At 39.0% G+C, this 17715-nt stretch overlaps 1 protein-coding gene across 1 annotated transcript; it reads left to right on the plus strand.

The window, feature by feature from the left end:
- Nucleotides 1–317: 317 nt before the first annotated feature.
- On the plus strand, nucleotides 318–15015 carry SARAF (store-operated calcium entry associated regulatory factor). The gene is made up of 6 exons (XM_045535364.1): nucleotides 318–520; nucleotides 5275–5453; nucleotides 8577–9024; nucleotides 11449–11590; nucleotides 12236–12390; nucleotides 14213–15015. Exons 1-6 carry the CDS (start codon nucleotides 418–420, stop codon nucleotides 14236–14238), a joined length of 1053 nt encoding a protein of 350 aa, XP_045391320.1. The 5' UTR covers nucleotides 318–417; the 3' UTR covers nucleotides 14239–15015.
- Nucleotides 15016–17715: the final 2700 nt, after the last annotated feature.

The raw sequence follows: 17715 nt of genomic DNA on the forward strand, positions 1-17715 counted from the left end.
TCAAATCACAAGTCCTACGCGTAGTACCTTCCGGAATCGGAGTCCAGACACAACACGGCCGCGCCCCGCTCCCGGCCCCGCCCCCTGCCCGCCCCCGCCCCGCCCCGCCCCCGCCCCGCCCTCTGCCCGCCCCCTGCCCGCCCCCGCCCCGCCCTCTGCCCCCGCCCCGCCCCCATCCGCGCGCCGCTCCAGAGGCGGGGTCGGCAGCGACCACTCACGGCCCCGGACGCGCCGCAACGTCAGTGACGTCACACAGGCGCACGGACGCTCTGCGGCTGAGGCTCTGCAGTCAGACCTTCCGCTCACCGCCGCCGCCGCCGAAGCCCCAGAGGTCTGTACGCAGCGGCTCGCGCACTTCCGCAGCCGGCCTCAGGCCCGCCAGTGCCCGGCCGCCGCGCGCCATCTTCACCCAGCGCCATGGCCGCGGCGGGCGGGCTGGGAGCGGCCGGGCGCTGCCCCCTCCTCGGCCTACTTTTGCTTCTGCTGATTGCGGGCGCTACGCTGGGCCGGAACGATCCTGGTGAGTTGCTGTCGGGGTCCTCGGGCACCTCGCTCGCCTTCTCTGCAGCCTTCAGCGGGTGCAGACGACCGTTTCCGTTCGTCGCCCCAGAGTCTTTCTGCCTTAATTCCCCATTTCTATCCTCTTTGCTTTTCATCTGTGCCCGGCTTGGCGCCTTTGCTCTTCCCGGGCATCCTACGGGGATGGTTCGGCAGTGGGTGGGGCGGGACGACTCTGGGTTCGTACCATCATCCCCTTACTCCCTTCCCTGGACTGCCAGAATTTACCCGCCTTCTTCTTTCTCGGGTTTCAACCCCCATGTCTGAGTCTGGCTGCAAAGCTCAACACTCATCTGCGGATCTTGCTTTGTTGTTATGCTTGTCTGATGTCGTCGTCGCTGAGTGTTGTCATGGCTGCCCGTTGCTAGGGCTAGCAGTTGCCATGCCGGCGGCAGTTTCTGAGTCACATTTAGCGGACAGGGCTGCAAACCTTGTAGGTTGGTTAGCAGAATCATAGATGGTACGGTCTTTGTGAGCAGAGCTCCTGCTTTTCATTCTGGCCTTTCCAGTGAAGTACACTGTGTTACACGAGCTTTTCCCATTGGTTTACATTGGAATTTAAAAAATAATTTTGCCTTATTTGTTTCTTTTTGGGTGATGATATATAGTGATTTCTAGGGAAGGGGTCTATTATGTATCTATGTTATTAAAATTGTCTAAAGAATGTTTTTGGGATCGATAATGTTCCGTACAGTTAATACATATATATTGTATATACACATATCGATTTTGGCTTTTTCCATTTGATAAACGATGCGTGCTGTTAAATTGGGATTATGTTAAAAAATGATTTTTCAACAACTGAAATGACATCATTTTTTGGTTTGGGGGAGTAAAGCTGTTATGGCATGGAAAGCATGTCAATATTGCATTTGTGATTTGATGATTGGAAAGGCCAACATTTTAAAATTGAAGCAACAGGTTTATTTCTGTAATATCCTGTTTTATTCCTACATGCTGAAATAAGAGAGAAGGTGCTGTTTGCAGACACTTTTATTGCCCATTTGTTGTGGATGTTTTATTGCCAGTAAATAAAAAGCCCAGTTGGATTTAAATGTTTGTACATTTTCCGTATGTATTTTGGAGACTAGATCAAAATTATAATTTAAAACCTGGAATGAAACATTCATTAGTTGGATTCTCAATCAATTCTTAAAAGAAAAAGGAAGTTTACAGCTGAAGAGTCAGAAGAACTATAAAAAAAAAAAAACGAAATGTAAATTAATGGTGAACTACTTCCTGGTGGCTCTTAGTTCACCTACACTACGAAACAATTGTTCTGGAACAAAAAGCACCAAGATATTTTGCAGAGTAAACTCAATTGATTTATATAAGCTCTAAGTTTACTTTGAGGAATTGTTTTATGAAGGTACTTTATTGGGATATCTTTTATTAAGTCCTTTAGTAAAGCAATAATTACTCCCTGATTTCTCTTTTGTTTGACTTTGGATGTACTCACTTTGTCTTTAGCTAACATAGAGCAATAATTTGTCTGGGAAAAAAACACCATTTTAAAGAGATTAAGAATTTTCAGAATTCCTTACTGAATGTAGTCTTATATTTGTCACTCTTTTGCATATTGAGAATATAGCAGTGAGTAGAACAGAGTGTCTTGCCCCTAAGGAATTTACATCTGTTGAGGAGAAATAGACAATAAACAAGTAAACAGCATGCCCTATGGTGAAAAGTGGTATGGACAGCAAGAAAACAGGGTAAGGAAGACAGTGAGTGTAGGCAGAAGTGGGGACTTAAAAATTAGACATTGGTTAGGAAATAAGTGACTCACTGTTAAAGTGACACTTGATTAAAAACCTGAAAGGAGAGGAGTAAATGACCTGATATGCTTTATATTTTTAAAGGCTCGTTTGGGCTGCTCTGTGGAAAACAGACTGAAGTGGGCAGGAGGGAAGCAGGGGGGCCACTGGGACCAAGGGAGGAGCAGTGGAGTTGGTGAATGTGGCTGGATTCTCTTCTCAGCTATTTTGAAGATGGAGCTGACATGATAATTCTGATGGATTAGATGTTGGGGTGAGAGACAGAGAAGACAAGGATGACTCCAAGGCTTTTGGCATGAGCAACTAAAAGCATGGAATGACCATTTCCTGAGATGTGGAAGAATATGGGAGAATCAGCTTTGGGGAAGTTTGGTTTTGTTTATCTTAAGTTTGAGACCTGCAACAAGTGGATTTTGATTTATGAGTCTGGAGTTCAGGGAACTCCTCGTGTCTCTTGACTGATGTAACAGGTATGGATATGAGCCTTTTGTCCATAGACCTTAAGGATCTCTAGGAAAGAAAGATGCTGTAGGGTTATGGTAATGATACCCCATGTGTGCATAGCTCTTAAAACATTCTCAGTAATATTTGTCATACTTGATCACTTATCAGTGCATCAGGTACTCCGCCAGATAATTTTAGTAAATGATATCTAAGCTTTACAACAAATTCAGGGTTGATATTATTTTAATTTTATAGGTGAAGAAACTTCTACACAAATTAAATGCCTTGACCAAAGTCATAACAAGTTGGTCTTGCTGTTACAGTAAGTTCAATTTATTATTTTTATTAGTTTATTAGTTTATTAAAAGTATTAATATTTTTTAAACCATTGAACATCCATATTTTTAGTTTTATATGTATGAAGTGATAGTTTGGGTTTAATATAGCATATTTTATTTTAATAGTTCTTGGAAATTTTAGATCTTTAGCTCATGTGGAATTAAATTTTTATATAGCATTAGGTAGATTTTCTTCTAACTGCATAGTCAATTATGCCAGTGTCGTTTATTGAAGAAGGCATCTTTTTTCCACTGAATTAAGATGACCACTTTATCTTATGTTGAATTCCCACATGTATCTGGATTTGTTTCTAGACTTTCTTATGTTTCACAGTTCCCTTGTCTGTTTGTTCCAATTCCACAGTATTTTGATGATGATAATAATATAGTAACCTTTACTGTCAGGTAAAGCAGTGCATTCTTTTACCAAAAAATTTGGCTATGTATAAGCATCAATTTTTCCACAGGACTTTTAACATAATTTCTTTCCACTTTCAAAAAAAACATACTGGGTTCTTGGTTGAAAGTACATTATATTTAGGTCTTTTTATATTTTTTATTTTATTCTTTTTAGTCTTATATCTTGAGGACAATATGTTTAGGTCTTTTTATATGTATACTCTCTTATATAGATTGTGTACTGGCCTTAAGTTTATTTGTAGGTATTTTATGTGTCTATGTATGTGTTTTGTCCATAATTTGATAGGCCTAGTGAGATAGGCTTTCCATTTTTATTTCTAACTGGATATTACAGGTATAGAAAAAGCTGTTGACTTTTGGTAATTGATGTCAGATTCTCTTATTTATTAATACAGGGTTGTATTTTGAGAAGTTCTCTTAGATTTTGTAGGTTCAGAAACTCTAAAATGTTATCTCATCTATTTGTGCCGAGTGTGGCAGACACTGTCAGATGATTACTTAAAGCCATTGTCTTCCTTGTTTACCACCGTTTAAGTACTGGAAAAGCTAAATACACATTTTAGTAGAATCTCTTGAAGCTAGGCACTCTAGTCAGTCTACTGGTGGGCTTCTGGGAAAGATATTTTAAATTTTAATGCAAAGTTATCAATACTTTTATATGCTTTATTTTTTTTCAACTCTCTCAGTTTTTAAATGTTGAAGTATTTTAACATAAATTACGGACATTAAGACAGGCCACCACTAAATCCTTCAGTATTCATCTTTTTCTTAAAGGAACTTTTCCTCGTATGGTGAAAATACCATTATACTTGACAGAAATCCTGATTTCTTAATAACAACTAATTACTCATTCCATATTCGGATAACGTATTAATAGTTGTTCCTAAAATGTCCTTTGTAGCTAGTTTGTTCAAACTAGGACCCAATCCAGGACTGTGCATTGCATCTGGTTGGTTATATTACCCCTTAACTTTAAAAAAAATCTAGGACAGTTCCTTTTTTGTGCTACTGGTTTGCTGAAGAGATTGGGCTGGTTGTCCTTTAGAACTGTGGTCCCCAACCCCCAGACCTTGGATTGGCACCTGTCCTGACCTGTTAGGAACCAGGGCACACAGCAGGAGGTGAGTGGAAGGGGAGCAAGTGAAGCTTCAGCTGTATTTATAGCTGTTCCCCATCTCTTGCATCACCACCTGAGCTCCGCCTCCTGTCTGATCAGTGGCACCATTAGATTGTCACGGGAGCTGGAACCCTACTGTAAACTGTGCGTGCTACGGATCTGGGTTGCTCGCTCATTTTAACTGCTGTAGAATATTTCACTGTTAAGTTAGAATTTATTAATCTCTTCACCTGTTCATGGACATTTAAATCATTAAATGTACTTTAAGGACAAGCTTGTATGTTTTTTGCTAATGTTATTATTACACAGTAGTACAGTGTTTCAGATTAATTAACTTTGTACTGATTTAGCAAAAATTATGTAGAGCTGGTGTTATAAAAGCATCTTGCCTGCAATGAAGGGGGAGGTCTTAAAGATGCGATCATCTGAATTTTGTGCAAAAGGCCTGAATGTTGCTGGGGTGGCTTTGAGAAATGGATTCATCTTTCCTAGTCCTCTTCAAAAGGCGAGGAAGACACTTTTGAAACTATTTCCTATGACAAGAGTTTTATGATGATGAATCTTTCTGTGTTCCTGTGACAAGCTGTTTACTTTGTGCTTATCTGTGTTCTTACCGTTTCAGACAGAATACTGTTGCGGGATGTAAAAGCTGTTACCCTCCACTACGACCGCTATACCACCTCTCGCAGGCTGGATCCCATCCCACAGTTGCAATGTGTTGGAGGCACAGCTGGTTGTGATTCTTACACACCAAAAGTCGTACAGTGTCAGAACAAAGGATGGGATGGTTATGATGTACAGGTAATAGCCACCACATTGGTGACAGTCTAAATGGAATTTTTATTCAATAAACTGTTCATTGGGACATTACTCAGTGTTTTGGGAAGACTATCTCAGGTCAACCTAAAATATATAAATAAATCAACCACTTTTCCTCTGGAAGAAACATCTTCCAAAAGGAATGGACTGCTTTTAAAGTCTGGAAATAAATATTCATTGTAATTTTTGTGCCATGACTTCCTTCTAAGACATCAGTAAATTTTCAGAACTTTTTATATACTTGAGGATGGGAGTAGGGGGTCTCTTATGGTTATCATTTTCTTGTCATTCATCAAAGAATGCCACCTACTCTTAAGAAATAAAGTTAAGATGATCAGTAATCATAGATTATAAATAGTAGGAGTACGTGTATCCCTATTGTGCTTCAATCACTTGATTTTAAACTTGTTTTAGAACTGAGGGTGGTTACTTTTGAATGGAAGCATTTCAGTGGGCTTTATTTATTGTCTCTGGGACTCTTTTGTATATAGAGCAGAGGATCTCCTTGAAGTTATAAAATTGAATATGCTTTAGAAATGGAATAGATTTTGTTAAATGAACTCAGTTTAAATCACTACTTATATATTTCTACTTTGTCTTCTGCCTGCTTTCAAAAAGTACTTAAGATGACTTGTCACTAGGCAAGAAACTTGTGCTGACAATTTTTCCCCCTCCATCAGAGTGATATTCTTGTTTGATAGAATCTTTATGCATGGCCTGTGCAATTCAGAGAGAGACTTCGTGTTTACTGGGTGATGCTTTCACCAGATTTTTTCCCCCCAGTGTTACTAAATTGAATCATAGAATCTGTAGATTAAAGCAGAAGTCTTACTTCCACTTTACTTTTAATTACTTTTACAGTCTTGATGGAAAAAAAGACAGTAATGGTGATGTCTGGTTGCAGGCAGTGGGAAGACTTAAAGGATGATATATTTGTGCTGTGTTAGGAAGGAATGATAAGGCTTTTAGAGAGGAAGAGATAGAGAAGGGAATAGCATGGGCAAAGAAGTGGTGAGCATATCATACGTTGGCTTATGTTTAGTATCAGGAGAGAGCCGTCTCCAATTCCAAGAGCTTAAATTTGAATATAGTACTTAGAAGCCATTTTTAGTATACACTATTAAGGAAGTGGCAGTTTACGTGAACTATCAGTGTAGATCCAGCTTGTTTCATTTACCTAAATTGGCAAACTTACAAATCTTCCTCCAAATAAAATTATTAATATTTAAAAAGTAAAATAGTATAGTAACAACAACAAAATAAGAAAAATTGCATATTATCCAAGTTAAAAACTTTTGGGTTTTAAAAGACACCATCAAGAAAGTGAAGACAATCCACAGAATGGGAAGAGGCTTTGTACATCGTATCTGAGAGGAGGGACTTGTATCTAGAATATAAAATAACTGTTAAAACTCAATAAGAAAACAAATAACCAAATTGAAAATGGCCAAGCATCTGAATAGACATTTCTCCAAAGAAGATATGCAAATGACCAATAAAGACATGAAAAAATTTTCATCATTAGCCAGCAGGGAAATGCAAATCAAAACCACAATAAGATACTATTTCACACCTAATAGGGTGGCTATAATAAAAAAGATAGCAAGTGTTAGCAAGGATATGGAGAAATTGGAACCCTTATTTACTGCTGTTGGGAATGTAAAATGGTGCAGCTGCTTTGGAAAGCTCTGGCATTTCCTTAAAAGTTTAAGTATAGAATTCCCACATGCCCTAGTCCTTCACTCCTAGGTATATATCCAAGAGAATTAAAAACATCCACATAAAAATGTGTATATAAATGTTTATAGCAGCATTATTCATAATAGCCAAAAAGTAGAATGGGTGGGGAGTGACTGCTATTGAGTGTAAGATTTTTTTTGGAGGTGATGAAAATATTCTAAAATTGATTGTGGTGTTGATTATGCAACTCTGAATATACCAAAAACATTGAAATGGGTGAATTGTATCTCAATATAGCTATTATAAAAAAAAGTAAAATAGTGTATCTGAACTTTGAAAGAGGAAAATTATTTGTACAAAAACTTACAGAAAGGCAGTAGAACCAATTAAATCTACTTTAGCTTGTATCTCATTGTTAAAGGAGCATATTATCTTTTCAGCACAAAATATAGTTACATAATTTAAACTGAACTTGGGCTTTTTTTTTTAAGGTGGAGATTTTTGAGGCTAGCAAAGGTTCTTTTTGCATTTTTCTAAATATCTTTTTTTTTTTTTTTTTTTTTTGAGACAGAGTCTCGCTCTGTTGCCCGGGCTAGAGTGAGTGCCGTGGCGTCAGCCTAGCTCACAGCAACCTCAAACTCCTGGGCTTAAGCGATCCTTCTGCCTCAGCCTCCCGAGTAGCTGGGACTACAGGCATGCGCCACCATGCCCAGCTAATTTTTTCTATGTATATTTTTAGTTGGCCAGATAATTTCTTTCTATTTTTAGTAGAGACAGGGTCTCACTCAGGCTGGTCTCGAACTCCTGACCTTGAGCGATCCACCCGCCTCGGCCTCCCAGAGTGCTAGGATTACAGGCGTGAGCCACCATGCCCAGCCTTCTAAATATCTTTTAAAAAATGTAAGAGGATTACATAGGATTGGGCCCTGGAAAGTTAGTCCATGGTTATATAAAATTTGTGTAGAAGGTTTTTTTCCCAGCAGGTTATATTGTATCTCTGATGCTGTATGTATCTATCATAATATGATGCTGATTTTTGAGTCTTAACATCTTTTAAAAAAATCTCTATTTTTAAATTAGAAAGCATCTTGAACAATAGGGGCAAAAAGTTGACATTTTGAAATTTTGCTTAAATTTTATAAATTATGGAATACCTAATGTGTACAAAAGAACATATGACATGTATATGTAAAGAACAGTAATAAACACTTGTGTACCCAGCATAAGAAGTAGAACACTATGTCACCATTACCTTTGAAGCCCCTACTTTGCCCTCCCCTCAACATAAATGCCCATTGTCCGGAATTTTGTTGATCATTCCTTCCCTTGTTTCGTTTTGTAGTTTTATGACAGCTATAGCCCAAATAATGTATATTAAATGAAAAATTTTCATTTCTAATACCCTATTTCTATTTTTCTTCACAGTGGGAATGTAAGACCGATTTAGATGTTGCATACAAATTTGGAAAAACTGTGGTGAGCTGTGAAGGCTATGAACACTCTGAAGACCAGTATATACTAAGAGGTTCCTGTGGCTTGGAGTATAATTTAGATTATACTAAACTTGGCCTGGAGAAATTGAAAGAGTCTGGAAAACACTATGGCTTTACCTCTTTCTCTGATTATTATAACAAGTGGTACTCGGCAGATTCCTGTAGCATGGGTGGATTGATCACCATCGTGGTGTTACTTGGTATTGCCTTTGCAGTGTATAAGCTGTTCCTTAGCGATGGTCAGCATTCTCCTCCTCCGTATTCTGAGTATCCTCCATTTTCCCACCATTATCAGAGATTCACCAACTCAGCAGGACCTCCTCCTCCAGGCTTTAAGTTTGGAGGACCTCCTTCTCCAGGCTTTAAGTTTGAATTCAGAGGTATGTTTCCCTCGTCAATGGCAGTAAATAGGGTGGAAGTGAGGAGGTGTATCCTATGCTCATTTCTGAAATACAAAATGGTTGCATTGGGAAACCAAAGTAGATTGTCTTCTCATTTTATTTTTTACTTTCAACTTCTTTTACCTCTTCTGCTTCTCTATAAGGGCATACTGTGATTGCTATTTTAAGGATATGGATTAAATTGTAGATCATCTTAATCAGGAAAACTTGACCAGCTTTGGTAATAAGCATTTATCTTGACCCCTGTGTCACACTATGTGTAAAAATTAATTCATTAAGTGTTATAGATCTCAACATAGAAGGGAAAACAATTAAGTTTCCAGAATAAAGTAGGAGAATATTTGTCATGACCTTAGGGTAGGCAAAGATCTCTAAAACAGAACACAAGTACTAGGCATAAAAGAAAAGGATGGATAAATTAGACTTCATTTAAATTAAGGACATCTGCTCATGAAAAGGCACTATTAAGAGAGTGAAATGGCAAGCCACAGACTGGGAGAAAATATTTTTAAAACTTATTTCTAACATATATATATATATATATATATATTCTGGACTTGTATCTAGAATATATAATGAACTCCCACAAATCTGAGAAAAGGCAGACAACCCAATTTTAAAAATGGGCAGAGGATTTGAACAACCGTTTTATAATAAAAGAAGATATCCATATGGTCAAATAAAAACTTGGAAAGGTGCTCAGCGTCATTAGTCTTCAGAGAAATGCAGATTAAAACCATAATGAGGGCTGGTCTGAAGGTAGTGAGTTATCTCGCTTGATCGCAGTCAGTTACAGATTGAACTTGTTCTACTACTTTCCCCTCCTTCTCACTGCTGCAATTGACTAGTCACACACACACAAGTCCAACCATAATGAGATGATATTTAGCCACCAGATAACCACCATAATGGCTATCATTAAGTAGACATTACCAAGGATTGGCACGGATGTAGAGTGACTAGAACTTTCCTACTTTGCTGATAGGAATTAAAATGGTAAAACACTTTGGAAAACTGTCAGTATCTATTAAAATTAAACATAATGCCAACCCTATGACCAGCAATTCCATTCCTAGATATGTAATTAAGAGAAGTGAATGCTTATGTACACCAAGAGACATGCACAAGAAATGTTCATGGCAGTTTTATTCATAATAGCCCCAAATTGGAAATAGAATATCCATAAACATTAGAATGGGACAAATTACGAGTTTTTCGCACAATGGAATACTACACTTGGTTAAAAAAAAACCTAATAAATGCAACAGTAGGATTGATGCAAATAGACATGATGTTTTCAGACACAAAAGAGTACATACTGTATGATCCTATTTATGAAAAATTAAAGAATGGACAAAACTGAAATATGGTGAGAGAAGTCAAGTAGTGCTTGTCTGTGATGTAGGTGGGTATCTATTTGGAATTGTCACGAGGGAGCCTTCTGGGGTGCTAGAAATGGTTTATGGATGTGGTTGGAAGTTATATGAATGGGGGTATGTCTGTACGGACTTAACTGTGCCATACATGTAAGATCAGCACACTTTCCAATGTGTATATTATGCATCAATTTAAAAAACCTTCCTGTGAGCAGAAGATACTTTTTAGGTCCCTTTGAGATCTGACTTCTCAGCTGCTGCAGATAAGTATCTGGCTGCCTCCACTTGGATTTCCCCATTAGAGACCTCAGGTGCAGCTCTCCTTTGGAGCTCTTAGAGACGTTCACACTGCAGAAAGAAAGTGAAAAGTGGGGTCCTCTTCTGTTATAGTAGCTGGTCTTGAGCAGGGCAGATGCAATCTTTTTTTTTTTTTTTTTTGAGACAGAGTGTCGCTTTGTTGCCCTGGCTAGAGTGAGTGCCATGATGTCAGCCTCGCTCACAGCAACCTCAAACTCCTGGGCTTAAGCGATCCTCCTGCCTCAGCCTCCCGAGTAGCTGGGACTACAGGCATGCGCCACCATGCCCGGCTAATTTTTTCTATATATATTTTTAGTTGTCCAGATAATTTTTTTATTTCTATTTTTAGTATAGACGGGGTCTCCCTCATGCTGGTCTCAAACTCCTGACCTCCAGCGATCCACCCGCCTCAGCCTCCCAGAGGGCTAGGATTACAGGCATGAGCCACCGCGCCCGGCCTGGGCAGATGTAATCTTTTAGGAAGACTCTTCCTCCCCTTGAGTCCCAAAATATTTCCCTCCTTCTCCCATGTCTGTGGGAAATGTACTCGTTAGTTATAAGCCAATATTTTACAGATACCTTTTTGAATATAATTTGTTCATGAGTTGAGGCCTGAGTATTAATAAATCATACAGTACAAATGAAATAATTGAAATGTTTTATTATCTTTGCTTCTGTAGGCTGTGTTATATTTAAGTGAGGGTACATAACAAATCGTTTTTATTTTAAGAACCGCAGAATACTGGCCGTGGTGCGACTTCTGGTTTTGGTAGTGCTTTCACAGGACAACAAGGATATGAAAATTCAGGACCAGGATTCTGGACTGGCCTGGGAACTGGAGGAATATTAGGATACTTGTTTGGCAGCAATAGGTAGGCTTTGCATTCTCTCACTTGGTCTTTAATCCAACTTTGTTTTATAGGCTTCTTTGTTTTGCTTACAATTTGAGTGCATTTGGTTTTACTAAGAAAAATAAATTATGATGACATTGCCCTATTAAATCAGATTCTCTGGGGATGAGGAAGATACATTGTATGTGCTTTGATCAATATTGTATCTGTTATTTTCTTTCATTGTATTTCTTCCTTCCTACATTGTCCTCATAGATATTATGAGGTAGGGAAAAGACTGTTTACTTGGCATCTGAGAAAATGAGAAGGCAGGAAGAAACAAAAAATTTGGGGAACAGTTAGCTGCCTGTTTTGGTAGGAGAGTGATAGCAGTAAGGCCAGAAAGAAATGTCTTGAGTATTAAGGGTATTAATAATTTAAGTTTATATTTTTTTGAGTGTAAATTCAGAAAGAAAGAACATTTACTCCCTGTCACTTTTCCCCCATAGCAATGACCATAACAATGGCAAAAATATAACATAATTTATGCCAGCCCTGATATACCAGAACATTCAGGGAAGAAAACACTTGATAAAAGTATTTTTTTCGTAATAGTTTAGAAACAGGAAGGTGTTTAAAAATCATAGTCACAAGAAGAACGCCTAACCTGCTTCTATGTATTTAAAGAGCAGCAACGCCCTTCTCAGACTCGTGGCACTTCCCATCTTCTTCTCCATCCTACTCCAGCACCTGGAATAGCCGCGCTTACTCACCACTTCGTGGTGGCTCAAGTGGCAATTCGGCATATTCTACCTCGGATACGAAAACCAGAACTGCATCAGGTAAGAGCAAAAATATAGAAATTCCTCTTACGTAGCAGTAAAATTCAGAAATAGTATGGGAAATTAAGATGATTATATATTTAGCAATCATGGATTTATTTGGTATAGCCATCAATAATACTTTTATTAATAGCACAATTAACTGAGATTAAAATATAATTCAGTTTCATTCTTTCTTCCTACTTCTAAGCATTCTTTAAAAATCAAACAGGGATTTGATTTAGGCTCAGCTCTACCATAAACCAAGGTTTTAATTTAAATCTTCCTGAATGCTAGTTTCCACATATGTTTAATTTGGTGATCTTGAGGGATCCTTTAAGCTCTAAACCAGAATTTTCTAAGTAGAAGCTTGAACTTTTTAAATTCAGTACAATTGCAAAAATGTATTGAGCTATACTTTAAATAATTGTCAAAGCTATGATTATAATGTTTTCTGCAATGGCTAAAAGGATATTTTGTAAAAAGCAAAGATAAAGTATTAATAATAACTGTTTGGAGTTAAACATCAAGCTAAGTAGCAGAAAAAGGGAAGTGGTAGGTAATGAGTGGGTAGTAGATTGCTGCTAATTAGATTTGTCTTTTTCAGGAGAAGGAAGTTATAGAACAATGATTGATTCTTGAAAAATACATTTAAATATGTTTTAAAATGTAAGAGTGGAATTCTTATAGTGCTGGTTTGGATATAATTTGATACATTCACTTTGAAAAACTGGTATTGCCTACTAAAATTGACCCTAAGCATACCCAAGACCCAGCAGTTTCACTCTCAGATAGATAGTGACAGAAATGCATATACTTGTACACTGACAGATAAGTACAAGAATGTTCATAGCATCCGTATTTATAATAGCCTCCACTGGAAGCAACCCACGTATCCATCAGCGATAAAATGGATGAATAAATTGAGTTATATTTATTGTACACAGTAGTATAGTGTACAACAATGAAAATAAACAAGCAGTGGTGTGAAATAACATGGATAGGTTTACCAAATATCAAGAAGCCAGACAAAAGAATATATGCAATATGGTTATAACATTTGTATTTTATAAAATACATATTCAAAAACAACCAAAACTAACCTCTGGTGTTAGATGTTAAGATAGTGGTTACTGTTGGGAAGGAAAAGAGGGGTAATAATTGGGAGAATATATAAAAACATGGCTAGGGAAGACATACCATGACAGAAAAAAACTCATTCTCAGTAGAAACAAAACTTGCAAAAAATCCTGCAAAAAGTTCTATCAGCTAGGATTGTGTGGGACTTACATGAAGAAAATCATAAAACATTACCAAATAACCTAAAAGGAAGCCTGAAAATAATTGAGAGACTTTCCAAATGGGAAGACTTACCATCTTGTAGCCTGCCTGTTAGGATGGGATACATGTGTGTGTGTGTGTGCGTGTGTGGTGTCTAAGTAGCACTGAAAGTCCATAACCATCCCCACCTTACTTCTTTTTACTGCTGGAGTTGGGAGAAGTATCAGGGCATGGTTTGTGTTCCACTGGCCTCTGCAATTTTGGTTTAGACTTTGAGTATTGCCTGTACCATGTTGGCCCCACCGTAGAACAGTCTTCTTTTGGTGTCCTGACTGAAAGGTCGTTCCCAGCAAGCCTGTGTCATAGGCTCGATGACTGGGAAGGTTGGTGTGGGAGGCACTGCGCTGTGGCGCACGGTCCTGTGTCACCTAACCGCTTCCTCTCCTTCCCTCATCTCCCTCTCATTCATTTGCTAACAGTAAACATATATTACTTTTGTAATTTTATGTGCAATTCTATACAATTTTAAAAACTAATATAAATTTTATTATTCTCATTCTAGGATATGGTGGTACCAGAAGACGATAAAGTAGAAACTTAAAGTCAAACACTGGATGAAAAATTTCTGATTTTTCATCACTTTCTCTTTAGAAAAAGTGCTACCTGCTAACAACTGGTGAAAGAGGATATGCAGAAGTCCTGTGGTGTTTTGTCCTGTGTAGCTTTTTGTATGCCATTATTTGAGGCTAAGAGTTGCTATATGACAAAGTACTTACGTATTGTATGTTAGTGTAACATGCAGATGTATGTTGCAGTTTTTGAAAGTGATAATTACTGTGGAATGCTGAAAATACATTGTTTAATTTCTAAAAACTGTGATGCATCAAGAGTGAAGGGGTTATGGACTGAGTACAGAAAATTTCAGTCTTAGGTGGATTGTAGTTAATGAGTTGTTACCTTATAGAGACAATAATATTTTATTTGTTATTGTATTATTTGATGTTTGCTGATCTTTAAACATTTAAACCAAGCTTTGGAGTACTAATCAAGCTAATTTGTGGTTTCTGATCACTTTTGAGCTCCAGAGCTTTGAATCCTTCAGTGGTGGTAGCCTTCTGGTAAGTGAGAATTACTTTTCTTAGGAAAAGGTAGAAAATAAGTATCTAGAAGGTTGTTGTGAATAATTGTGTACTGACAAAAATACTTGAAATATCCGTATTTCTTCAATTACTAAGAGTTAAAGTTCAAATGCTTCAACAAAGGTCTTTTAATAGCAAAAGCATGCAGTTCTCTGTGGAATCTCAAATATTGTTGTAATAGTCTGTTTCAATCTTACATTAAAATGACAGAATCTATAAAAACAAATGGGTTTAGTCTCATTCTTTGTTAGCTTCAACACAGATTGGTGTTATTTCTTTTGCCCTTTTTCTCAAAGGAAGGGTTCGTGCAGAAGTTCTCCTTAGACGATAATTTTATGTGGTAGTCCTACCTTAGTCATTTGGTAAATGTTTTCAAAAAGTGATTTAGGAATGGCGTGGAAACCTTGCTAAAAATTGCTTTTTAAAAAAGTAATTAAATCTGCAAGCCTCCCAGCCCATCAGAGATCACATGGTTACTCTTAGCCAAGTGTTGTAACCCAAGAGCCTTACGTTTATACTGTAGGAACCAATTTAAAACAAACCAACCCTTGATGAGATTTTAAAATGTGACTTAGGGGTTAGTTGCAAGGGTATTACGAGTAGAAGTATCCTTTCTTCATCAGTAAAACTTAGGAGAAATTGTAATTTATGTTACAGAGGAAAGAGTTTTTCTTTAGGTATGTTCCACTAAATCCTTACCCCATTTCTCCTTAGTAGAAGGATATGGAATAAAAGAGAATCCAGCTTAATGTCTTTTCCCCTGTTTGCTTATTGTTTTGGGTTTGAGTTCATGATTTGCTGCAGGAGTTGATAATCTTGTATTAAGTATGTTTTAGTTGGAGAGCGAAGTAAAATTTAAAGCTGCTATAGATTGGGCCAGTGATAGCGATTTGCATATTGAATTGGATATTCTTAAAACGCTATGCTCAGATTCCCCTCCCCCCTCCCTTTTGTTGAGGCAAGGTCTTGCTCTATTGCCTAGAGTTTCAGTGGCGTCATCATAGCTGACAGCAACCTCAAATTCCTGGGCTTGAGCTAACCTCCTGTCTCAGCCTCCAGAGTAGCTAGGACTACAGGTGCTTGCTACCGCGCCTGGCTAATTTTTTTTTTTTTAATTTTTGTAGAGACTAGTAGAGGTTCTGAACTCAATGTTTGAGGGGTGAGAAAGGACTCTTTAGCAGTTAAGTTGGTTTGCTGAACATGGGCTCAAAAGTGGCCTAAAGTAAAAATGCCAGACCTGGACTGGGGTACTGTAAGAGGAAGGGATGTTGAGTGTATTTTATCATGTAAGACCCTCACCCTGGAATAGTCCACACCTTTCATCGTGACTGAGAAATGCATTGGTGAGGGGAAGGGCCCACAGATTGGGTTGTTCTTCTTTGCAGGTCAGAAAGTCCAGTGGGAACTGCTGCTATCAAACTGGGACCCCTAGATGCAAAGCGGCCAGTGTGATCCCGGGGTAGCAGGGACCAAAGACAACGTGGCGAGGTTTCTGTAATGGACAGCAGGACCAAAGCAGCAATCTGACTCAGAGACCCATGGCCCTGGCTAGTTGATTGTGGTGTACCTGGAAAAGAAATGGGCAGTCTACTAAATTCTTGATTTGTGTAAGCAGAAGAGTTCTAGGTTGAGTAAACAGAAGTCCAACTTAAATCATCAAAAGCAAGTCATGGCCTTTGAATCATTTCCCAGACTTGAGCCGGTTTACAGACCCAGAACCCCCCGGGGAAGGAGAGGCTGGGTCCCCTTGAGGAAGGAGCCTGCTACACAGCCACAAGTTCATGTTCATCTTTCTCCCCGTCTTCCCTCAGTGGACTTAGTGCTATTTACTGGGGTAATCGCATTGGAGATGGGGAAATAATCAGATGTTTTGGGGATTATTGGACAGTGTCTCTGAATTGACACTCATTCCAGGAGGCCCCAAAACATTACTGTGGTCCATCCACCAAAGTAGGAGCTTACAGGGTTTTAGCTCAGAGCCATCACGCAGTGAGTGGGTCCTCTGAATGCATCCCGTGTCCTGGAAGGCATGATTGGAATAGACATACTTAGCAGCTGCCACAATCCCCACCTTGGTTCCCTGAGCTGGGCAGTGAGGGCTGTTACGGTGGGAAAGGTGGAAGCCACTAGAACTGCCTCTACCTGCAGAAATGATAAACCAACAGTAGCCGTGATGTGGACCCTGGGTCACAGGGGCTGAGAGGACTTGTGGGGACCCCGATTAGAAGGAAGAACATCCAAGTTAGAGTCGATGGCTGCTAGGGAGAGAGTTGGAGTGAGGAAACAGGGTGGCATGGAGGGACACAAAGCGCCTGAGCCCCATATCTGAGAACATGGTCTTATTTGGAAATGGGTCACTGCAGATGAAATTAAGATGAGGTTACACTGGATATGGCCTGCACGGTTGCCAGGGGCCAAGATGGCGCAACTCAGAAGGTTGGGGAATGAGCTCAACGGAATGAACAATGACCAATGGGTAACACAGTCCTACTATTCTTTTCAGGAATTACTACAAGATCCGTTGTCTTCTTCCAACTCCTTTAGAGAAGTCCTGTGTGCAGGGTGAACATGCCTGCAACGTGCCCTGCTGTGTGTCTGCAGCTCTTTGTGACACAACAGTCAGGGCTGTCGTACATCGCGTGGCATCGTGTTGCATCTTGACTGGTCTCACTCTCTTTTTCTTCTCGCGCTTGTGTCCTTGAACATGCTCCCAAGTGCCAGAACTTTAATTTTTGCTTGGGTTCTGCTTTCTAGGGGACTTATCCTAATCTGGCCTAATGCCAGATTTTATCTTCGCTGATATAGAATTGCTCATGGTGTCTCCCAATTAAAATTTGTTATAAATGAACCTGTCATGGCACAAAGAGAACCCCAATTTCAAAATGTGTGTTTCCCAGCAGCATTGGTTGTCACCGTCTAGCTTTCT

Source organism: Lemur catta, chromosome 22 (genome assembly GCF_020740605.2).
Source record: "Lemur catta isolate mLemCat1 chromosome 22, mLemCat1.pri, whole genome shotgun sequence".
In the NCBI taxonomy this organism is placed as follows: domain Eukaryota; kingdom Metazoa; phylum Chordata; class Mammalia; order Primates; family Lemuridae; genus Lemur; species Lemur catta.

Bases quoted from the DNA above. Each gene is read 5' to 3' on its own strand.
- SARAF (XM_045535364.1), top strand. From the start codon at position 418: ATGGCCGCGGCGGGCGGGCTGGGAGCGGCCGGGCGCTGCCCCCTCCTC. The intron at 11,591-12,235 runs GTAGGCTTTGCA...ATGTATTTAAAG, and splicing joins TACTTGTTTGGCAGCAATAG to AGCAGCAACGCCCTTCTCAG. The intron at 12,391-14,212 runs GTAAGAGCAAAA...TTCTCATTCTAG, and splicing joins GAAAACCAGAACTGCATCAG to GATATGGTGGTACCAGAAGA.